At 45.8% G+C, this 24,786-nt stretch overlaps 2 protein-coding genes across 2 annotated transcripts; both read right to left on the reverse strand.

Moving 5' to 3' along the window:
- Window positions 1-442: 442 nt before the first annotated feature.
- LOC120845332 lies at window positions 443-6,195 on the reverse strand. Its single transcript, XM_040217171.1, has 4 exons — window positions 5,513-6,195; window positions 3,643-5,116; window positions 1,351-1,478; window positions 443-692 (listed from the first exon to the last, which is right to left on the reverse strand). The coding sequence occupies exons 1-4, from the start codon at window positions 6,193-6,195 to the stop codon at window positions 443-445; spliced, it is 2,535 nt and encodes an 844-aa protein (XP_040073105.1).
- Window positions 6,196-6,482: 287 nt separating this feature from the next.
- On the reverse strand, window positions 6,483-8,152 carry LOC115318842. Its single transcript, XM_029978550.2, has one exon. It carries the CDS (start codon window positions 8,150-8,152, stop codon window positions 6,737-6,739), a length of 1,416 nt encoding a protein of 471 aa, XP_029834410.2. The 3' UTR covers window positions 6,483-6,736.
- Between the last annotated feature and the right edge of the window lie 16,634 nt (window positions 8,153-24,786).

Genomic DNA, 24,786 nt, shown 5'->3' on the forward strand with positions numbered 1-24,786 from the left:
ATTTTGCATACGTCTGATGGGTAGGAACACTACAGCACATTCAGTATGATTCCCTGTAGACCAGAGTTAGCAACTCGCGTCTCTCATAAATATATGTTTAAACAAAGACAAATCGTCAAAAGCATGAGGTACACCTAGACACCAGCTAAAATAATGTCTTGGGCAGAAGCACGAACAGTACACGCAACATCAACTGAAATAAACAATGCAAGCAACGAAAGCAATGCTAAGAATAAATTTTAGGAATAAAAATTATACAGCTGGCGTGTGGCCGAGCGTTCAGTTAAAGAAAAGTTAAGAAGAAACTGAAGACGCGGCCGAGAGGCACTTCGGCGCCATTCACACACTTGCAATCGAGTAGGACGGAGAGAGACATGACGGGTTTATAAGCCTCTTTTCACGTCTTAGGACCGGGTGCACTGCTGCTCTCGGTCGTATTCGGTTATAAATGTGTGAACGAGCCTTTGCAGTCCCTCTGCTGTATTGTGGCAGGCACAGCGCCCAGATTGGTTGTCTGCAGGTCGCGGCTGACGAAATCTTGATGCAGCTGCTGTTTTGTAGCTTGCGCTGCGTCCACGTTGGTTTTCTTCTGTTTGTCTCCTAAGTGCTCTGCGTCCGGCCACAGTCCGTCCCACCACGAACACGCATGTCGTATCTCGGATTCCTCTCCCCAGTGGTTGCCTTTCTTTTCCCTTCCGGAAGAGTTGCTTGGAGCTCCCAAGCATCCAGCAAAAAGGGTATCCACTTGGGCTAGTTGGTGATCATAATTCTGTGGGTAAAAGGTCCAAGATCCACCAGCTCAACGTCGAGCATCCCGCATCCCGACTTTAGGTTGCCGCAGTGGTCAGGCGTCAGGAGCATGTCTATGCCGGACACCAGGCGATCAATGAGGGCACATAAAACTGGCACCTCCTGAGGAATGTACTCAACATAGAACGAGGGAAGAGCCATTGGTGCATGTCGATAAAGAGCACTCACGCTGTCCCCAAAGGCTCTGGTCAGCGTCACCCTTCCGGACGACCCATCTATCTCAGGTATAACTCCGTGACACACAACACTAATCTCTGGTCAAGAATCAATAATTGCGTTTACACTATTCGAGACGCAATTCACTTCTATTTTACGCAACTCAGCGGGTCTGCGTTCCCGACCGATGGAAAGTGCAGTTGCCACCAGAGACTCCTTTTGTCGGCGTGATGGCAGATTCGTGAAAACCTTTCCCATCACTGGGCTATTCCTCAAGTCTGGGTCCATAGCATAGTTTACTAGGACAGTCACGAGAAAAAGTCCCACACCTTTGAAATTGAAACATTTCACCCTGGATTGGTTCGACAATGAGCCCGACCCTACCTTATCATGTCTTTTTCCGACAGGACTAGACCACCTTTTTTTTCAGACTTGCAGTTTTTCGAGTACACAGGGTTGTTCTGTTGTTTACATAGTTCTCCCTCTTCAAGACTGTAAACCAGCGCAGCCACCTTTGCTGGTTCAAGCCATTTTTCAGTCTAATTTAGCGTTACGTAGGTCTGCATGTCGACAGGCAACGAATCTCTAATGCGGTGTGATACCATTAATGCTAGCAAGTCCTCAAGAGATTTGATCAAGCGACTTCGAGCATAATATTTAAGCATCTCTCGAGCCGTGTCGCAAGCTCGGTCCAGGATTCGTTCTATATTCTATTGGTTTTGAGTAAAAGCCTCCTGTACTCAGCCGGCGAGAGTTTGAGTTCCATGAGAACTCGCGCCTTAACCGCACCGTAATCACTCGCTTCGACGACAGGCGGCCTATTCACCACCGCATGCGAACCTTATTTTACGGCGCGCATGCGCTCCGTAAAATAAGGTCGCACTAGCGAGCCCCTTAAGCACTCGGGCACCTCACATGTCGCATAAACATTTTCGACACCTTTGAACCAGCTTGGTACGAGCAGTTCGGACTACGGCATTTGTGTCAACACGTCCTTCATGAGCCTGGACAGGCTAAGCTCTTCCTCCATCAGGTTGCGTTCTGCGCCGCCTCCACTAGTTCCGGGTCTGTTTTACGCACAAACTCGCTCTAGTTCAAGCACTGGACGCAATAGCCGTCTTTTTTCTCTTACGAGCGCAACATCTCTTTTAATCAGTGGGCTACTTCATCGGCCATCTCTGTCTCCGTCCACGTGCGTCCCAAAGTCGCCGGTGGTCTACTCTGACGTGACGGTTCGCCTGGCTCGTCGACATTGTTATTGTTAGCTCCATCCCGACCCAACGAGGAACCGGCATATGCCGTTCCCCACTACGTAGCTCCCATGGAGGGAACCAGTCAAAATAATAAACTTACCTTCGAAGGTTGACAAGTCCCTATGGCAAGGACACACAGTCTGTCGATGGGAACAGTACGGCACGATAACGGTGTCCGAGTAGTGTAGACCCTTCGCAGGGTTGTAAGTCTGCAGCACTTCCGAAACCACGTCGACGCGAAGTCTCGGCGTTCCAAGTATTCTTAGTTTAAAACACTGCGGAGGTTCGGGAACTTGCCGCCTCTCTTCTTGTTAAATGGAGTTACTGTCCGCTGAATCTGCTGGGTCATCCAGCCGGCGGGGCCCGCCGATGCAATTCTGTCAACTGCGCCAGTGAATTTCTTTTTTTTTTTTTTTTTTTTTTTTACGATTGCGTCAGGGACCTAATGGCTGAGGTCGTCGATGGCGTGCGGATGTTGGTGGTCATAAAAATGACAAACAGGGCTCCCCATCATGAAGAGAAAAATAAAAATGAATATCTATCATAAAATGCTTAGACGGGCCAGTTAGTACGTCCTGGGAAATAAGCGCCAAAAGAACAGCGACAAAGAGAAGAATAACAACGACACAGGGGGGGGGGGGGGGGGTGTCGTGATGTGGGGAAGGCAGGGTTAGCTTTGCCAAAAGTGCAAGCGTTGTTCCGCCCTGGGATAGGAGGAGGGGAAAAGATGGGACTTAGGTGAGTAGGGGGGGAGGGGGGGGGGAAGGCAAAATAAACCAGCAGCATTCATGTCTCAGTGAGCCAGTTAGCGAGTCCGAGCTGGGCTAGTGGCACTTAGCGGAAGAGCAGGAGGGCGTCATAGTTGCTCTGCTAGACCGGTCTCTCGTAGGAAACCCAGTAGGAGGGACTGTATGATCCGTCTTCTATGCCTGGGACCTTCAGGGAAAACTACGTCTGATGCTGTCATCGGTCGGATATTTTGTGAGGATAGGGCGGAGAGAAACGTCCTTCGAGCTTCCTCGTGAAGAGGGCAGCCCCAGACTATGTGAACCTCGTCCTCTGTGACCGCACACCGCTGACAGAGCGGAGTGTCTCTGCGTCCAAACCGGTGGAGGAGCTTCCCTGTGTATGCGCTCCCTGTTCTAAGTCGGAAGAGCAGCGTCGCGTCGGACCGTTTTAACCCCTGGGTCAGGCAAGGTGGCCGCTTTGAGCTGCTCCAGGGGGAAATATCCGAGAAGAAAGCCTGGATGGCTTGCTGGTAGCGCTTGGGATTAGGAGGCGCCCTTAGTGTAGGAGAGAGGTCGTGGGCACGTAAGGCTATGCGGTCCACAATCTCGTTTCCGCGGAGGCCCACATGGGATGGGACCCACTGGAGCGAGATGGAGTGTCCATGTTCTTCAAGCTGGCGGACTACCCGTCTCACCTCGTTGGCAGTGGGGCATGGACCAGGTTTGCGTATGCGCTGAATTCCTCCACGTGAGTCCGTGAGGACAACGATTAGTTGTGGAGGCAGCGACTTCGTCGCAGTCAGGGCTTCTGCGATCGCCAGCAGCTCGGCGGTCGTGGACGACACCATGTGAGTAGTGCGGGCGCTCCAGTCTTTTTGTAAGTCCGGGATGTGGTAGGCTGCCGTGCTGCTTTGCCGAGACCTGTCCACCGAACCGTCCGTGTATATGTGTAGATGCCGAGGGTACCTTGCTGCTAGCTGCTCTTGTGCAGCTGCTTTGAGAACCAGAGGGGGCGTGTTGGCCTTCTTGCGGACGCCGGGTAGGAGTTCGGCTAACTGCAGGCCTGCCTCCCAAGGGGGTGTCCGGCCGTGCGGGTTGATTATCTGGGGGGGTTCCCATCCAAGTGCGGCAAGGGTCTTGGTGGCGAGGCTGAGTTTGGATTGAGTTCGGGTCCTGAGCCTCTTGATCAGGGACTGGCCAGGATGAGTCTCCCCTAGACGAATGACTTGCAGCAAAAGGCGTTGGGAGGCTTGGAGGTGCAAAGGAAGCGACCGGGCCTCCTCATACACCCTCTCGTTTTTGGCGCTTCTGGGAACGCCTAGCGATGTTCGCAGGCCCGCACGGTGTAGCCGTTCGAGTTTGTCGGCCTGACTGGGGAGGAGGTCCATGTATGGTAAGCTATACATGAGTCGGATCACCACCAAAGAGGAATGAAGGGTCAGCATGGATCGGGGAGAGTTGCCCCAGTTCTGCCCTCCGACCCGGCGCACAGCGTTCCGGGAAGAGATGGTGGAAGCCGTGACGGCCTTTATCTGGTCGTGCCACTTGCAGCGGTTCTGAAGAGTAATGCCGAGGAAGCGGTGCTTTGATACGAGGCGCAGGGGCTGCGAGTCCAGTTGGAGCTTGACCTCCCGCAACAGGCGGTTCCTTCCTGGGAAGACCATGGCTGCTGCCTTGTGACCGGAAATTGAAAGACCTTGGTTCTCGAGGAAGGCCTGGATCTTGTTTATGGCGGATTGCATTATGGCCCTCAAGGTTGGGTGTCGGAAGCCAGAGACCCAGATGCATAAGTCGTCCGCGTACATAGAGATGCCAATCGGGATCCTTGAGTTGGGAAGAGCGGCTGGGAGGCCCGCAATGGCGATGTTAAAGAGTAGAGGCGACAGGACGCTGCCCTGGGGTAGACCGCGTTGCAAAGGTCTTGACTGGCTGAGTGTGTTGCTCAGTTTGACTTGGATTGATCTGTCCGAAAGAAAACCCTCGAGGAAGCCCTGAACTCTTCCCGTGATACCCCAAGAGGTTAGTTGGGCCAGGACTGATGCCGGTTCCACATTGTCGAATGCAGCCTGAATATCGAAGAATGCCGCCACGGTAGACTTACGGCTAGCTGCTGCATGCTGCACTGCACTGACAATGTCCAGGATACTGTCTTGTGCGGAGAGACGGGACCTGAACCCAGTTATATTTGACGGGAGTAGGTTGTGTTCCTCCAGCCACCAGATCAAGCGGGCGTGTACCAGCCGCTCGAAGAGCTTGGCAACGCATGAGATGAGGGACACCGGCCGGTAGGACGATAAGTCTCCTGCTGGTTTGCCACTCTTGAGTACAGGGACCATCCATGCCAGTCGCCAAACCGCTGGAGATTCTGATGAGGCCCAGATATCATTGAACGACGAAAGAAGTTCCTGCGAACGTGAATCTGGCAGGTTCTGTAACATTTGCGTCGTGACCCCGTCTGGTCCCGGTGCCCCTCGTCTCTTGGAGGCTCTCAGTGCGGATCTCAGTTCGGATTCCGTAAAAGGGGCATCCATGCAGAAAGGTGCTTTGTCCGCATGGCAGCGCGGCTTTGGCTGGGAAACGGCCGCGGCATAGAGAGTCGCAACGTCTTCGGCCAGGGCCGCTTGTAGCTTTCCCGTGCATAGGGCCAGATAAGCGAATGGGAGGCTGTACATTCTTTTCCCGGACAGACTGTCCATAAGCCTCCAGATACGCCGGGCTGGTGTGGTTGCATCCACCGAAGAGCAGATCAAATCCCACTGCCGCTTGAAGCATTTTTTGGCATAGCGTCGTAGGGCAGCGTCAATCCTGTTAAAGAGGGTCTTAAAGGTCACGCCACCCTTACGTTGCAGAAGTCTCTGGGCCCTCCGTCTTGCTGCACACAGGTTTAGAAGGGTCAGGTCGGGTGCAGGGAAGGATGTAGGTACGGATGCCTTGATTGTGGCTTCTTTCGCCGCGTCGCTGATGGCCTCCAGGAGGGGACGTGTAGATCGCCCTAGGTTGTCTCGGAACCGGTCCCAGTGAATGACGGAGATCTCGTGGACCCCAGGACGTTGTAGGCCTATGATGTCGATGAAGACTGGGAAGTGATCACTGCCCATGGTGTCGGCTGCAACCCGCCAAGACAGTGGGATCTCCGGTGAATGGGCTGTGACGTCGATGGCACTGAAAGTGCAGGGTGGCCGGAAAAATGTCGGGGAGCCGTCGTTGGCCACAGCAAGGTTGTGTTCTCCAAACTGTTCTGCCAGCATCCTGCCCCTTGCATCTTCTCTGGTGTCACCCCATAGAGCATGATGAGCATTCCAGTCCCCACAGATCACAACCAGATCGGTGATCCTGGTGCGCAGGGAATCCACCAAGCCGGCGACCTCCACAGCGCCCCCTCCTGGGCGGACATAAATTGAGATAATAGTGAGGCGCCGCCCGGCGATCTCAGCACGCACCGCAACGAGGTCCCGGTTAACAGTGCAGAGGTCAGAGACATCCACGACATGGTGAGGGATAGCTTTTTGGATATAAATTGCAGCGCGGCCGTTTGGAAAGCTTGGTATGGACGGGTTTTTATAAGCAAAATACCCAGGGATGCTGCGATTTCCTGGGAGACCAGCTTCGCAAAGAGCTAAAATGGGTATCTTCCATTGTTGAAGGTAGAGGGACAACTCTGCCAGTCTGGTCAGCAGACCTGCACAGTTCCACTGTAGAGCCACAGGGGTCTGTCGTCGCCCTCTAGCAGGGGACTGATGCACTGAGGGAGGCATCAGCGGGGCTAAGGGTACCGCTGTCAGTCGAGCTTCAGAGCAGCGCCCCTATGATGCCCTCGAGCGCTAGGACGGCTTCCAGGAACTTACGGAACGAGGATGTTGGCAGGATGTGGATTAGGTCACGCACGGCGCCAAAGATCATGGTTACAATGGACTTGAAGGGATGCGGCGAGAAGGGGGCGGCGGCTTCGGTGTGGCCTGAAGATGGCGGCACAGGTGCGCCTTGTCGAGAAGCTCGGGTGTCGCGGCCTTTGGATGGTTTCGAGCTTTTGACAGTTTCTGCCCAGGTCTGTTTTACCGTGGTGCTGGAGGCTGAGAGGCTGGTGCCGGGAGTGGCATCGGTTTCTTGGCAGGTAGGGGATGATACCGCCGGTGCATGAGTGTCGGTCGGGGAAGGACGCGCGTCTTGGGGTACATTCTTGTCTGAGGGGGTGCTACCCTGCTCACTGCGTGAATTCTTGTCTGACTTGGCTGACGAGGAGTTGCGGAGTGCTTCGCGAGCATCCCGGAACGTTGCGTTGTTTTCTGAGCGGTAACGCGAGATGGCGACCTCTCGACGTCGGGTTGGGCAGGACGAGGACGTGGCCTCATGGCTCTGACGACAGTTAATGCACTTTGGTTCGGGTGATTCGCACCCGCCGTCATGTGAGGCGCCGCATCGTGCGCATGCCTGGGGACGATTGCAGACCGCGGATATATGGCCGTAACGGAGGCACCGCCGACACTGCAGGGCTTTTACCTTGAAAGGCAGGACCGGAGTTCGAACTAGTCCGTAGAGGAGGGAGTCGGGCCGCGTCTTCCCGAGGAAGACAATCTTCACGAGTTTAGACTTCTCCCCAAGTCGCCGCACGTCCCAGATCTTGACTGGAGCCCGTATCTGGTTCCGGATGTCAGCGTCGGAAAGGCCGAGTTCCACGTTCCTGATAAGCCCGATGCAGGTGTTCGGGGGACTGGGGAGGAATGCTCGGACAGGAGTGGTGCAGAGTACCTTGAGGTCCAGGAGTACTCCCTTGAGCTTGGGTGTCCGTGCTTCCACCGCAATTAAGTTCCTTGCCTTGTTGACGCGGACTTCTTTGACGGCACCTGGCGCAGCACATTCGACGTATTCTGTAAGCTTGGATGGACTGAGCGACGCAACCGAGTCGGAGTTGGTGGGGGCGAACAAGACGGTGAACCCCTCTTCAAGTTGCCTGTGGCTAGTAGTCCCGGACGTGCCCGAGCCGCCACTTTTCCGTCGGCGCTTTTTGCCTCGCGATTCGGTCCAGTCTTGGGACCCTTCAGAGTCGTCCATATCGGAGATGCCTTCCTTGAAGGTAGAGTCGTCCTCCGAAGATTCGGCTACCTCATGAGCTTGTCGGGGAGACGGACGAGTCCCCGACGGCACGTGCTCCGGCTCTAGGTGGTAGGTGGGCCTGTCAACTTGGGATGAAGGTTGGCCAGCAGACATTCCGTCGTCGGCAAGGGGCTGAGGTTGGCTCTGCACGAGCCCCCCGCGACGCTTGCTTGCGGTAGACCGGGCGATGTTCGGCGTCTCCCAGAAGGCCCCAGAAAAAAAGGCTGAAGTTCAACGCTCGTACCGGCGAGGTTTTCGGCGTTAGATGTGACAGCAGGAACAACACAGCGTGCTTCGAGACACAGGGTGCACTCTCAACTGAATTTATTAGGAAAAAACACAAACTTATATGCCAACGGGAGCACACCATCAGACACCACACGTCACATTAGTCCCCGCCCAGACCACGTTTCAAATATTCAAACTCATTCGTAGAAAGACCCAGAGATGTATGGCTAATGCCATTTTTCGCCCCTACTCCTAATCTCAAATGCCCCGTGATTAGCAATACATCTCTGGTGTCACGTTTCTTTTTTCTCCGCGATCAAGACCACCCATTCATACCCTCGTCCATTAAATCAAAACTGTCATCTCATTTGCTGACCCTTGCTGTATCATCCTACGGCGGTGAGTCATCAAGACTGTATGGCTTTCACAAGGAGGTTGTCAACGCTTTCCACTTTTTGTCTTCCCGCTTTTCTTTAGAGTATCTTTCTGTGATAACCTAGAAGACGCTAAAACATGACTTGGTGTTAAGTTTTTTTCCTGCCCTGCTGTACAGAGGCGTTATTTGCAGCAATCGTCGCGATGTACTCAAATGTGTTAATTAAGCGCATGCGTGTACCACCCACTGTCAAAATTTTATTTTTCGAATTGCATAGCAATAACGCTTTTTAACGCTTGACTTAGAGAAGAGGGCGTCGGTGTACCATGGCCGGTGGATTGCATGTTGTGTAAACAACCCGAGACCGTTTAGCAGGTTTATATTTTCTATTGAGACGCAGTTTTTTTTTTTTTTTTTTTTTTGGGGGGGGGGGGGAGGAATTCCTTTATCGTACGTTAAAGAAAGAGTTCTGGATCAGCCCATCGGGCATGCGTTTTTTGAGCGTAAGTAACGACGATCGTGTACCTTTTGATATGTTCTTTATTTTAAGACTGTGCAGTATATGGCGATCGAGTATGACAGTACGTCACGACGACCCCAATGACAAAGAAGTTCGATTTTATTTATTTTGCCTTGTGAAACAAATAGAAAATGTTTTTTTTTTTACCCGTGAGCCCAAGCCCGAATTGCTAGGCCTTTTCAAAGAGCTATGGGAATGAAATCCTTTTAACATGCCCTGCCAAAGCTTTGCAGAGCATTTTCATTATTATTTGACGTGTGTTCTCTGCTTTATGCAATAAAGAAAAAAGAAAAAAAAACTGCTCGTGTTGCTGAGCAAAGATATCGGACTGCGGATCGCATTGTCTGGGGTTCCATCCCCCTTGAGCTCCTAAGTGAATATTTTTAACTTCGATTTTGTGATTCTAGTTATTAATCTACTTATGACTTCTCTATCGTTAGGATGCTCATTCATTGCCTGCTACTGATTATGCGTTGTTTATGGTTCGTTGATTGCGTGTAGCACTTTTTAGTCATGCAAGAGCGCTACCCTGTTCTGTAAAATACAGTAGTAAACACATTATGTCTTATTAAACTCCGATGCTCTAAATCAGGCTTATTTTCAGTCCAAGGCATAGGGTACACTCTCCCTTAGTTCGCGTCAGCGCGGACACTGCGTCCTTGCAGTAATTTGAAATTTAAAAGTGAGAGTAGAGTTTCGAGGATCCTAAATGGAGGTGTATTACGTTTTGGAGCCAAGCAGTACATCAAACGGCCCGATGCTGGAGCTAGAAGATGAATTCATCTCAGACTGTCTGTCTGTAAACCAATGTACACAAACAAATGTTTTCGTTGGGTAAATTGACCACTCGTGGGTGGGAAATTGTGGTTTCGGTTGTCAGCGGAGCAGCCATAATGACTCTACGTCGTTGGAAAGGGGCAGCTTCTGCGCGGGCCCCGAGACGCGAAGTCGCGTCTCTTGGGTACACGCGCAGGGAGCATCGTAACCCGAGCAGTCCGGCGGCAGCGGTCCCAATCTCGTTAGTCCCCCTTGAAACCGAGTCGTCCGTTCTGGGTGGCAATTTAAAAGGCGCCGAGGTTCCCCACGTGGACGGACGCGAAACAAGATACTCGGGTGCGCATCAAATATACAGCGCAAAGATTGTGACGACATCCAATCTACGCGACTTGCATCAATCTTTTGCGTGTAGTATATGCTTTGTTTTGTTGTTTTGTTTCCCAAGTGTATGCTGGTTGGTCGATATTATTAGGAATTTCTGCCACGGGGATGTTGTATTATATTTTTGCTTTTGGTCCAAAGTATAAAGCAGCGGAACAAAAGCTGGTCCGGAAGTGCTTTTTTTTCTTCTCTTGAACCCAGCATTTCGGGGCGTTCTATTTCCTCACCGCAAATGGGTTTTTTGCGGGGGGTTTCGGAGGCGGAAGATGATGGCCACTCCGCACGGAATGGCTCCCTCGCTCTCCCTAAACTACTGTGGAGAGGCTTGTTCGGTGTTTTCGTTCCGATGTAAACCTTTTCTCCAGACTCTGGAAACTTTGCTACATTGAAATGAAAACTCATGGGAGACACGATCCTTTTCTTTGCGCACTTCGCTCATATCAACTAGATTAAAATTTCACGTCAGTGTTTTATCGTATAATATAGCTACTGATTTCCTTAAAATAGTGTAAAGCTGTCAAAAGTAAAAAAAAACACAAAAAAAAAACGCATCTTCACGTGGTGAATGATGTTATTTGGGGCGAGGCTCTGGTGGTGCTTGTCTGCGTAGACGCTGAGCCGCAGCATACCGAGCCTTTCGTTCGTTTTTATCCAAGTCACGCTGCGGTCAAATGCTCAAATGCGTATATATCCACGTTCCGTACTACACATTCTCTTTCTGACGTAAATGAAAACGAACGAAACGCTCGGAATGCTGCAGCTCACCATCTACGCAGACAAGCACCACCAGAGCTTCGCATCAATCAATATCATTCACCACGTGGAAATGCGGTTTTTTTCTTTGCCCTACACGAGCACGGGAGCGCGTGCTCACGTGCTCGTGAGCACGTCAGCGGGTGAGCTCACGAGCACGAGCAGTGCACCCGACGGCGGACGGACATACGGACATGGCTAGCCCCTAAGGAGCTTCGCCCCTAAAACAAATTATTAGAGGATTTGGATTTCTTTCTTCTAATACGTCGGTGCACCCGAAGGAATGCTAGAATCCTCATAACCCATCGGCGCTATTTGTATTAGGTGCGACGTCATCAACACTTTTATTCTGATAGAGATCACTTTTTACAATAACGGCTTTGGTTTACCTTAGTAGATTTTATTGGTCGTTGTGGATTTTATGCCTCCTAATTCTACTACTGTCCATGGGACACGTTCTTTTTAAACAGTGAAATGAATATAACTTAAGAAATTTATATGTTTCGGCCGCAAGTGCCCTGTACATTTAATCAAGGTTCTTTCCGCTACGCAATCTATTGTTACCTATAACTGTATCATCGCCTGTTCAGATCATTTTATGGTTAACGAACACGCGTCGCTTTCCACTGCTTTTGCTGTGCCGAACGCTCAAACATCCTCAGAAGTTCTACTGCATGAAAACGCTTTTGTAGCGTTGAACCGGGTATTAACATCATGAACATGCTAACTTATGGCGGTATCAAGATGATCAAAGTCTAATTTATATTCTTTCGAATCGTAACCAAATATAGGCCAGACGGAACAGCTCTTCGGACATAAAGTTTCCTGATATATGTAGATAGTCCGGCACGTCAGTTTTGGGGACTGCATTTGTTAAAGGATAATGTTTATCTTTCCATAAATATATTTATCTATTCTTCTTGAAATCGTTCTCATCCACCACAAAAAATTGCCATTACCTCAGGCCATTACACTTCTGTAATACACTAGCTAGTATACCTTATTATCTGGCTGCGCTACCTAATCCGCTAGGCTAATGGTTTCGACCAGAGAAGCACATAGTACGGACCAGCGCCGCTGGGCAAGACAAGAAGAGGAAAGCTAGGTCGGCATATACGTCGCAGATTATCCTCCGAAAGGAAGTTGTTGACGTTATGTCCCACTATAACGAGAAGGAACCCGATACAACACGGCGAACGGATCATATTTGCCAAGAGAGCCTTCAAATCACTCGATATTTATGAAATACTAATTGCATTCTTTCTCAGTTATGGATAAAATTGACTTTTCCAGTTATGTGAGAACTGCGCTAAATAGTGGTGATTAAATGAGAACACTGACGAGTCTTTGTGTAAGTGCCTTATCAAACGAGTAGAGAACAAACAAAAATAATTCACAAAGTAAAACAAAAAAATAGGACAGTAAAAGAAAGGCGCAATAAGGTTCGTTTGCAGGCTTCACTGTACTTGATCAAAAGCTGTGTGGGGAGCTTTAAATATAATGCATGTATTGTGTCTCTACTTCGCGTTTGTTGTACAGATCGTACCACGAGAACGTTTCGCCAAAAGTAAGTAGTGGACTTATCCGCAAGCAGAGCAGGCATTTGGTGGTATGTGAGGGGAAACAGGGGCGGGAGAAAATATCGCAGGGGCGTCTATATTGGCAAATTAACACCTGATACCTATATTAGAGGAGAGCTGCGGGTTTGAGTTCCCGACCAACTTGACGAAATACATAAAATGAGTGCGAATTCACGGAATGACGCTTTCGACCAGACAAAAACCCCCAAAAATATTGATTTCAATAAGCAGTTTGGGACCTCTGTGCCTTCTACAGCCTGTTCAATACACAAGCATCCACAGAAGCTACATGGCTAGGCTGAGTTAGTTCTCTATCAAAACTGAGGTGCAACTGGAGCTGAGGAGGCAGAAGCCGCGTTAGACTTCGTAGCCTTTTACCTCTGCCTCACATTGGATTAATGTACCATATTCTTTACTTATACTTCACCAAAACCGAATTGAAAAAAAAGTCAAAGTAGAGCTAAGGAAATTCCACAACGGGCATTGGGCTTTCCCATATACTTCAACCAACAAGCTCTAAAAGGCACGGGATTAAAAATGCACTGAACCACCTGATGGCCAACAAGATTGGACAACTTAGACGCCTACAAATTACAATCCACGGACGTACCGTCGTATACACTCTGCAGCGATACCAACAAAGGGATCTTGCCAGGCAACGCAAAGGACGCCAACTAGGTGCCAAACGTATCCACAGTGTAATCATTAAGACATTCGAGGCCGAACGGGTACTCTATGTCAATGCCAGTCTCGCATTGAATTACCTTTCGGCGCAAGTCTCAGCTCTAGACAAAACGCTGTACATGGTTTTCGTCACCCGAACACCTGACTGACACAATACTACACAAGTAGAAAAAACACAAGTAAAATCGTCTGGAATCGCACTGGCTAATTCAACAGAAATTCAAATTTCAGATAATTGAACAAAAGTAACATAATCAGCCATAATCCTAACGGACTCTCAAGTAGCTACAGAGACCTCCCTCTTAACAGACTCTTTAATAATGGTGCCTCTTTCATAACCGCCTCTCTTGACAACAACAGACACGCTAATGTTATATTATGGGTCCCCGGACATGCGGATCTGTCCAGCCATGAGCGCACATATGCTCTAGCCCGAGCTAACAACATCCGGGTGCATAGCAACCCGCATGTAACCCCGGAAACAACACCGAACCAACCCCCCCCCCTCCCCTTTACTACCACAAACAATCCTTGCACAAGCTACAAAGAGTAAGCAAACAAACCCAAATTCCCATAAGAACGTCGACAGACACCAGGGCTCAGTCGAAAAGGCAAAGAAAAAAAAAAACTCTCCCAACCTCATCCTTCGCGCACTATTTCCGCAATGCACCGGAAGCTGTCCTATGCATATACTGCGGAAATTATCCCAACGTACAAAACATAGTCTGGTCCTGCCCACATACCTGCACATTCCCACATTCCTCACACCCACTTCCATATCACGGAGACACTGACTGGCTAGCCCCAGATTCAAACAGCCACCCACCCTGGCCGACTACACGGAAGTTGACCTAGCAGACTTTTCAAGCGACCTGAAATAATGTTTCCGTTTTATTAAAATAAATTTTTCTTCCTTCCTTCCTATCCGGATATCTTCCCAAAAGTAACACGAAGAATAAAATATAAATAAAATGGCCTTCGGCGTAAAATATTATGCACTGCTGCGCGGTAATCACCTCACAAAGGCGGCGGAGAATCAGGGTTTGGAATCGGTTTTTCTTAAGATTAGTGAACTTCCTTAACTTGCGTTACACAAAATTAAGTTCTTCGAAAGGATAGAAGGTGTCGAAAAAGATAGAGGAAAGAGTGTGTATTGTTAGAATATATGCTTTCGGATGATTCTTGATATTGTTCGATATATTATCTCAGTTGGACGTTTGTCCTCCCTCAAAATAACAACTCTCTTTGAAGCGTCTTATCACAATATGCAACGGAAGGAAAATATTGTTTGTTGTGAAAATCAGAAGCAAATGATGAAAGAACTACACCACATTGTTCGTGCGATTCATTTTCGAAAGCTAAATTTTTACTACCTGAGTACCATTTAGAACTATACAAGAATTTCGTTTTACCATATAATAAATTATTACAAGAAGGGACGATTTTTGAGAATTAGAGTGTGGTCATAATGAATTATATGCAAGGTGCGGCAGTGACGGCTAATGAATTTCGCACGCCTTACAAATTCGTATTGACAATGTACATACCTGAAATTGGGCTGGCTAACGTAGTTCACTTTTGAGACAGTGAAGAACTAAAAATAAGGCTTACTCGGAAACCGTGTATTTCTATGTCCCATTGCAGCCTGTCTGTTTTCTGCTAACCGTTTTATCACTCCACTCCAGGGTGTCCTGCTTAACGGAAACACGCTACAAAACAAACAGCAGAGGCTAGCAATGAGCAAGATAATCGAGATAATAATATTATGAACGTAATGCATAAAAGTAACCACCCGAGAGCAAGCTCACAAACTAGTGTGTAGAGACTAATATCCAGTATAGGAACTAGGAAATGCACTGCCGCCGTTTTCGCTTGACATTTAATATTTTACCCTTATTGACTTGAGCTCCGAAAAAAAAAATGCACATAAAACTTTTTTCTGAAAGTACGCTCACGTGTCCAGTTTCAAGTATGACCGTTTGGAATAAGAATTATGCAAGGCGTGCAAAATTTGTTAATTCTTACTCCCGCACCTTGAATAAAATTGTTTTTGTGAGGTAAAAAGGAAGACATTTTTCAAAGTTTGCCGTGTATAAGATGATTTTCGCGTCGACTAAGCACCAGGTGCTTAGTGGACGCTAAGCCCCTGCTTCTTGGATATGCAGCCTCTATCACAACCGCATCCGGTATTTAGTACGGACCATATAAACACCGAATGCTTAGATAGTTCGCACCCGGGGCACACGCCGGTTGCCGACTATTTGAGCAAAATCTCATTTTTCACACCAAACTTGCCTCGGCGAAAAAAACACCGGGAGCAGAGTTCTGAAAATACGGTATCTGAATTCAGTCCTAATAAAACAGACAGACCCACAGTACGCAATGTTTCTGAAGAAACAAAAAATCATACGACGATTCACTAATTTTCGGAAAATATCGAATCTGTAGTCGACCTAGCGTTTTGTTAAAACGCTAGGATTCCTGAGGGGATAAACACATTGAAGGTTTTTAGTACGTGGTCGAATAAAGCAATCCTGAACTTCAGAAAAGTCCATTCATAAGTGGTGAAGAGGGGCATTGTGTTGTCCTGTATTAGCTCGGCCCTTGTGAAATCATACCCCGACATGATTAACAAAAGTTTATTGTCTCAGGTCAAGAGACTCAAGGGGCATCGGGGTTACCTCAGGCTTTGTTGACGAAGGCGGTGAGATTTCTTCTCAAAAGAGCCAAGGGTATTGAGAGGGCGAGTGTTGATCCTCACAAAAAGCGAATGGCGGTGTTCCCGTACATTTACTGGGTTTACCAAATCCTGAAAATGTTACATTCCATAATGAGAAACCTTGAGACCAGGAACATAAGGGACAAGGAAAACACCGTAATATACATATGAGACAATGTTGTCCTTGGATCTTCTGTTCCTTGTCTCAAAGTTTCTTATTATGGATGTGCACGAGCTCGCTGCGTTTTTATTCTGAATTCAAAAGTTGGAAGTCGGTTTCGAGTGCTTGTAGTTTTGTCAGCACCAGAAGAAAATGAGCCCAATTTTGGGGAGGGCCGGTACAAAACCTGGAAATCATGCAAAAGTCAGGTGCACCAAAACAGCACAAAATATCATTTCTGACATGCGTTTCGCGTGCTGTGCACCAAATCCCATTGTCTTCTCATATGTCCTATGTCGGGCGGAGAAGGAGGTCTCTGAACGAGAGGCTCCGAGAGCGCGCGTATTCACTCAAACAAACGGTGGGTGGCCTTCTTCCTTTGCATTGTAGGGGCTGTTTGTGTCAGCCTTCCTTCAGAAATATAAGGGTCTTGGGAAAGGGGGTAAGGGGGGGAGGGGCGGCACAGGGAGGAGGTGACGAGAAAAATCATCGAGGCTTTTTACATTTCATATTTGGGGCCAGCTGTTGCGCTGTCTCAAAAGAAGCTGACGTTCCTGCCATCTTTAATAACTTGTCCGGATAGTATTGACGTAAAGCGGTGTGACGAGTGTGTATGTAGATATACTATCTAGAGCAGATACCATATATAAATACATATATTTTTTCAAGTAATAAATACAGATGCGAGTTCAGCTCCGGTTTGTCGTTTTTGCACCTTTCTTCATGCTCGCTTTAGAAGCAGATTTTCATCAACCATGCTTAGTTTACAAAGACCGTAATATCAAGTTTGTCCCAGAAAGCTCATGAAAAGAAACTTTGAGATGAAGAGAAAGTTTAACACTTCTGTTTTGTTTTCTCAGTTTCTATTCTTGTGGCCTATATTGAGAGTGTCTTGGATTTGGAAAATGCTGTACAGTCTCCTGCATTATGAAAGACCCACTGGAAGCGCGTGGCCGAGGCGGTGGCTGGCGGGGGCGCTTCGAGCGCTCCGGGCAATTCCATTCTGCTTCGAGGAAAGGACGCTCACTCGGGCTCAGCTAAAGCGAAACGCGCTCATCAGATTGTGCTGAGCCCCGAGTGAGCGTCCTTCCCTCGAAGCAGAATGGAATTGCCCGGAGCGCTCGCAGCGCCCCCGCCAGCCACCGCCTCGGCCACGCGCTCCCAGTGGGTCTTTTATTACACATTTTTGAAAACCGGAGACGACGGACGAAGAAGGGGACAACACACAAAACGTCTCAAACGCAGCTACTAAATTTTATTTGAACAGTCGTTTATATAGCATCTCTCCCACACGTCTTCCGGAACTTCCCACGTCACAGCAACTTTTAGCCAAGGTACATCTCGTCTTGACCTTTTTTTTTTTTTTTTTTTTTTTTTTTTTTCTCTTTCTCTCTTTTATTACCTCACTTAGTTTGTACAAAGCATTGCAATACAAGCACCATCATCACACCCGCTAAAGTCGGACCCAAGGAACCACACCTTCACACCCCACGTAACCTAACTGGCAAAAAAAAAAAAAAAAAATTTGTTAACAACACAAAACTTTTTGGGTCGCTTCGTCTAGTCTGATAACAATTCAAATCTCCGAACTCCCTTCATTGTCGCAACCCCCGAAGGTCAGACCCAACGCACACACCTTCACACAAGCTGCAAGGCCTAACTCGCATCTCGTATCACGCACAAGCACGCCGCATTAAAACATACAAAAAAAAAAAAAAATTTACAACAGCAAAAATTTTCGGGTCGCTTCGTCTAATGCGATTGACGGCTGACTGATACAGTTTCCTACAGTCGTGATTCTAATTGTCTCTTTCAAAACTCTTTTTGCGCAATCTTTTTCTTTGCTTAAAACAACAGTAGACCCCCACACCGGCAGACAATTATTGCACTCCTGTACGTGTTTAGCAATCTCAGAGTTTGAAGACCCGATCTTAACTGCCCTCATGTGTTCAAGCAGTCTCTCATTCAAGCACCTTTTTGTCTGCCCCACGTAGGTGAAACCGCAGGCCATTGGAATATCGTACACTACACCAACCTGGCAATCAACGGCAGCTTCTCTGTGCCGTTTCTGACAACCTCGCGCCCCTCCCACGAACGGCGTAAGCCTGTTCTACTTAAAGTCAGGAGTGAAGACCACCTTTATCTTGAATCTCCCAGCAACCGCCAACAAGTTGTGCGAAAACTTATGGAAAAAAGGAATGCACACTACCCTCTCTGGTTTCTCAATTTCTTTCCTCACTTCTCCTCTGAGTCTCACCACACACTTCCTTGCGACACCCTCCACAAGGCTACTCTTATACCCTGCCTCCTTAATGCGTTCTAATTGTCTTATAACAGCTTTATGTACTTTGTGCCGACAAGATTTTTTCAAAGCGTTGTCTAGCAGAGACATGACCACCCCTCTTTTAACCAATTTGGAATGGCAAAAAGAGTTTTGAAAGAGACAATTAGAATCACGACTATAGGAAACTGTATCAGTCAGCCGTCAATCGCATTAGACGAAGCGACCCGAAAATTTTTGCTGTTGTAAATTTTTTTTTTTTTTTTTTTTTTTTTTTGTATGTTTTAATGCGGCGTGCTTGTGCGTGATACGAGATGCGAGTTAGGCCTTGCAGCTTGTGTGAAGGTGTGTGCGTTGGGTCTGACCTTCGGGGGTTGCGACAATGAAGGGAGTTCGGAGATTTGAATTGTTATCAGACTAGACGAAGCGACCCAAAAAGTTTTGTGTTGTTATCAATTTTTTTTTTTTTTTTTGTTTTTTTTTTTGCCAGTTAGGTTACGTGGGGTGTGAAGGTGTGGTTCCTTGGGTCCGACTTTAGCGGGTGTGATGATGGTGCTTGTATTGCAATGCTTTGTACAAACTAAGTGAGGTAATAAAAGAGAGAAAGAGAAAAAAAAAAAAAAAAAAAAAAAAAGGTCAAGACGAGATGTACCTTGGCTAAAAGTTGCTGTGACGTGGGAAGTTCCGGAAGACGTGTGGGAGAGATGCTATATAAACGACTGTTCAAATAAAATTTAGTAGCTGCGTTTGAGACGTTTTGTGTGTTGTCCCCTTCTTCGTCCGTCGTCTCCGGTTTTCAAAAATGTGTAACATCAACCAGCTCGCCTGCCTACTTACTTTATCTTCAAAAAGGGTCTTTTATATTGCCGGAGAGTGTACATAAAATTAGCACCATCAAAAAAGTTTCGAAACGCATCACCAGTATCCTGAAGTTTCACAGTATTGAACACTGAATCATAGAGGGCTCACATAATAGGAGAAAAGGGGGTAGGGTAGGAGGGGGCATGATGAAAAATCCGCCCCTGTCCATAGTATATAAAACTGTGAGAAAAGAGTATCTACGACATGGAGATGTCGCATAATTTCAAACTTCATCATCATGTGCATTTAGTAAAGCACAGTAATGCATGAAAAAATATTGCATTATGTTATCAAATTTTTTGTGTAATTTTTTTGACAAAAATATGAAGCTTGCTGACAATTAAACTAGACTTAGACACCCGATTTAGGCCGCTAATATAAAAAAAACACTCTTCAGCGTCTATATTATATTGCAATAAACCTTATCATGGGAATATTGCTCTTGATCTATTATTCAATCTAATTTTCTAAGCCTACATATTGACATTTACAATGGAATATTATGCAAATGTATCAGTGTTTTTTTTTTCAACTGGGGTTCGAATTTTGCTTTTAGAAAAGCGTTTTAAAAGTACAATTTTTTTATTTAAAACGTTCACTTCTGCGTTTTTCTACTCTTTAGAATTTTTCTGCAGTTGGCCATATTTGTAATTTTATACAGCAACTGCTCACCCTTAACCAACTATTTCAAACAATTGTTTGAGTGAATACCAAACGAACGGGTTGACTGGAAAAGTTCGCATGTTTTAGGCGTGACAACGTCTAAGTGACATATCTACTGAGCTACAACGCAGGCATAAAACGAACAATTTTATTTATAATTCAATAAATTATTGATATAAAGCATATTTATTTGTTGGTTCCAAAACGTTACATAAGTTTACCTTATATATCGATATAAGGTAAAATAATACAACTGTATTAATGCAATCAGCTGAATTACAAATATGAGGAAACTAATACAACAGAACAGGCAGACTTGTACGTAATCCGTTACAAGTAACGAAATTACATGTAATCCCTTATATTTATCGGTAATTTAGTAACGGAAAAATTACATATTTTCTAGAGTAATTTTAAAGTAATTCCCTTACAATTTTTACGTAACAGATTCCTTGTAATCCGTTACTTTTTTTTCAAGACCAGCTCCCCCCCCCCCCCCTTCTAAAGAAAAGGTTTCTTTCATTTTGGTAAAGTTGAATGCATGCAGTGACACTCACGCGAATTGACCAGCGCAAAGGGAGGCTTGGCACTCCAGTTCCGCAGTCTTTTTTTGCAACACCAAGCCCCTGCACCTATTTTTTTTTTCACCCTAACAACGATGCAAAGATCTAAATAAACACTTCTACGAAAAAAAAAAGGGGGGGGGGCAAGTTATATCCGCTTTTTTTAGTTCCTGTTTTTTTTTCTTTGCGATCGAAGATGGGGAGAGGAGGACACCTAGTGATTGTGTGCCTCCTCGACAAGCTCGAGGCAGTAAGTGCAACGACAAGAATTAACAATGTCCTTCTCGGTTATAGTGACCACGAAAATTTTCATAATGTCACAACACGAGACAACGCCCCGTCTACCCTAAAATTCACTAAAAGAGATGTGATAATATGTGAAGGTGTTATTTTTGTAGTCTAACTTCTAGGGTTGGCCCACTTTATTTGTGAACTCCAGGCAGGTTATTTGCATCTCAGTCACCCTTTTGTGAGACAACTTTTCGCGAGCACTTCTAAAATGGTAATAATTTTCCTTTTTTCTTCCTGTTTTTACCCCTGCAATACGGATCTTATCTCAAGCAGATATTTTTACAAATAAAACATAATGATGGCTGACGTAGACTGATATTCTTGGCTGGAGGAGCGAGTGAAACTCGTGAGTGTTTCTTCATAGTGTGTCTTACTTAGTACTCTACCTTTCGCTGCCCGTGGCATCAGCGGATGTCTATCTGGAGAACATCGAAGTAAACTGCAGTCGGCCCGTGCTCTGTGCGTTTTTGAAAGGCACCAAGAAAGGTACATACAACAAACGTGCGTTTACTTTTATTTGTTTTAACCAACGTTCTATTTAATTGTTGTTATGAGTGTCCTGGTTATTTTTTTTCTCGATTACTTATATTTATTTATTAGAAACTCTTATTCACCAACGTCTCAACCGAGGCTCGACCTTTTCATAACCAAAGAAAGAAGAATATCGAGCCAAACCTTTTTTTTTTTTAATTATCACCTTACTGTTACCAACTCTACTAAAACTCTCGAATATCAGGCAACGGCTGCCAAGATGAAGCCTTGCTCTATCTTTGAGCTAAATAGTACTTCCATTGCTTCACTGAAATAGCTCAATGCAGAGCATTAAATGTTCGTGAGGCACATTATGGTACTCCCATCCAGTGCCTCAGTTCAAAGGGTGTTCAGCGTCGCAGTCGACATCTTCAGTAAGAAATTACGGAAAATATCTGACGAGACTTTCGAGAGACAGCTGTTGCCCAAAATACTCAAGGTCAATAAATGGAGCAGGTGGCACCAATAAGAACTTAAATAATCCTCTTTCCTTTGTTTCTTAATTGAGGACAAAAATGTTGAAAGTAACGCCACGAAAGTAACGGATTACTTTCGGGGGTAACGGCCACTTACTTTTATGAGAGGGTAATTGTAATTGTAATAAATTACAATTTAGCCTCGAGTAATTGTAAATGTAATTCCTTACTATTTTTCAGTAACGTGTACAAGGCTGAGAACAGGTGCCAAGACAAAACACAAGCTTCTTCAATACCAAGTCACACATTCAAACGAAATTAGTGCGAATATTTTGTTTTATTAATTATTTTTTCGCTTTGCATCTCCGCATCGACGCGGCCGCACTGCACACGCGTGGCGTGTCAAAAGATGGCCGCGTGGGTGGAGTCGTGTGGACATCGGACGTAGAATAACAACCCTGTTGGGGTACATTTCCCTTTATATCTATATATATATATATATATATATATATATATATATATATATATATATATATATATATATATATATATGTATGTGACATCTTCGGGGCTAAGTAGGCTGTAGACGTATTTTTATAAAAGTAGGTGCCAACGAATTGTCAAACAAACTTGGACGATTTAATTGAACATGTATAATTCATAGATAAACCGTGACGTTTCGAAGGGGGACCCTTCTTCCTCAAGCGGGACTTGAGAAGTCCCGCTTGAGGAAGAAGGGTCCCCCTTCGAAACGTCGCTGTTTCTGTATAACATACACATGTTGAATTAAACCTTCCAAGCTTGTTCGACCCTCGGTGGCTTCTACTTATATATATATATATATATGATTTCATCTCAAATCGGGAAGGCTAAAAGTGTCTAATTTTTAATTTTTACGAAAAAAAAATATATGTTTTGGGGGTATTTCTTAAACGAAGGATGGCGCAAACAGCATGTTCTCCCGATTTTTTGTTCTCGAGTTACGAGCCGTAGAAGCCGCAGTGGCAAAAACTAGTGTTTTTGACTGCCGTCGCAGGTCGCGCGTTTGACACCCTCTGCTGACGCTATTGTTTCCTCTACACCCTTTTAAATTTTCTCCCTAATTTAATAGGTATTATAAAGGTACCTTGATGTATTCAAATAGTTTTAGGAATTTGATTGTTTTCTGAAACACATGTCAAACTCGTCACTCCGGTCGCTTTTCGGTCAAATTTGACAGGTCATTACTTTGTCTGTACGAAAGGTAAATTTTCTTTCTTTGGCTCCACAGAAAGCCCAAAGCAAGCCCATTATAGATATAATATTATCATTATGATCTGTCGACTAGCCGCTCCGCTACCTTCACGTAAACGTTGTAAGAAATAACAAATGTTGAAAGTTCGAGGTCGATTTTCTCAGAAACCTCATTTTTGTAAATTTTTGTTTTTTAAATTCTTTTAGACATATTAGTCGACTACAAAAAAAAAAGCAGTCTAGAAATGTAATATTTCGGTTGTATGTCTTCTGTTTGAGCCGCAATCGCGTGAAATGTGTGAACATTTGTTATTTTCACAACGTTTACGTGAAGGTAGCGGAGCGGCTACTCGGCAGATAAAAATGATATTATTATATCTATAATGGGCTTGCTTTGGGCTTTTTGTAGAGCCAAATAAAGAAAATTCACCTTAAGTACAGACAAAGTAATGACCTGTCAAATTTGACCAAAAAGCGACCGGAGTGACGAGTTTGACATGTTTTTCAGAAAACAATCAAATTCCTACAACTATTTAAATACACCAAGGTATCTTTATAATACCTATTAAATGAGGGGGAAAAGCTAAAAGGGTGTAGAGAAAATAATAGAGCCAGCAGAGGGTGTCAAACACGCGACCTGCGACGGCAGGCAAAAACACTAGTTTCTGCCACTGCGGCTTCTACGCTTCGTAACTCGAGAACAAAAAATTTGGGGAACTTGCGGTTTGCGCTCTTATTCATTTGAGAAATGCCCCTAAAGCATATATTTTTTTCGTGAACATTAAAGCTGGACCCTTTCAGGCTGCCGGATATGGGAAATTTCATCTCAAATCGGGCAGAATAAAAAAAGTATGAATTTCGATTTCCACGAAAAAAATATATGTTTTGGGGGCATTTATCAAATAAATGAGGGCGCAAACTGCATGTTCTCCAGATTTCTTGTTCTTCAGTTACGAAGCGTAGAAGCCGCAGTGGCAGTAACTAGAGTTTTTGCCTGCCGTCGGAGGTCGCGTGTTTGACACCCTCTGCTGGCGCCATTGTTTTCTCTACACCTTTTTAACTTTCCCCCCTCATTTAATAGGTATTATAAAGATACCTTGATGTATTCAAATAGTTTTTGGGAATTTGATTGTTTTCTAAACAACATGTCAAACTCGTCACTCCGGTCGCTTTTCGGTCAAATTTGACCGGTCATTACTTTGTCTGTACTTAAGGTAAATTTTCTTTATTTGCCTCTACAGAAAGCCCAAAGCAAGCCCATTATAGATATAATAATATCATTATTATCTGCCAAGGAGCCGCTCCACTACTTTCACGTAAACGCAGTGAAAAATAACAAATGTTCACACATTTCACGCGATTGCGGCTCAAACAGAGGACATACAACCCAAATATTACATTTACAGACTGTTTTTTCTTGTAGTCGACTAATATGTCTAAAAAAATTTAAAAAATAAAAATTTACAAAACTGGGGCTTTTGAGAAAATCGACCTCAAACTTTCAACATTTGTTATTTCTTGCAACGTTTACGTGAAGGTGGCGGAGCGGCTAGTCGGCAGATCATAATGATATTATTATATCTATAATGGGCTTGCTTTGGGCTTTCTGTAAAGCCAAAGAAAGCAAATTTACCTTAAGAACAGACAAAGTAATGACCTGTTAAATTTAACCGAAAAGCGACCGGAGTGACGAGTTTGACCTGTGTTTTAGAAAACAATCAAATTCCTAAA

This window comes from Ixodes scapularis, unplaced genomic scaffold (genome assembly GCF_016920785.2).
Source record: "Ixodes scapularis isolate PalLabHiFi unplaced genomic scaffold, ASM1692078v2 PGA_scaffold0__279_contigs__length_252992795, whole genome shotgun sequence".
NCBI lineage: Eukaryota > Metazoa > Arthropoda > Arachnida > Ixodida > Ixodidae > Ixodes > Ixodes scapularis.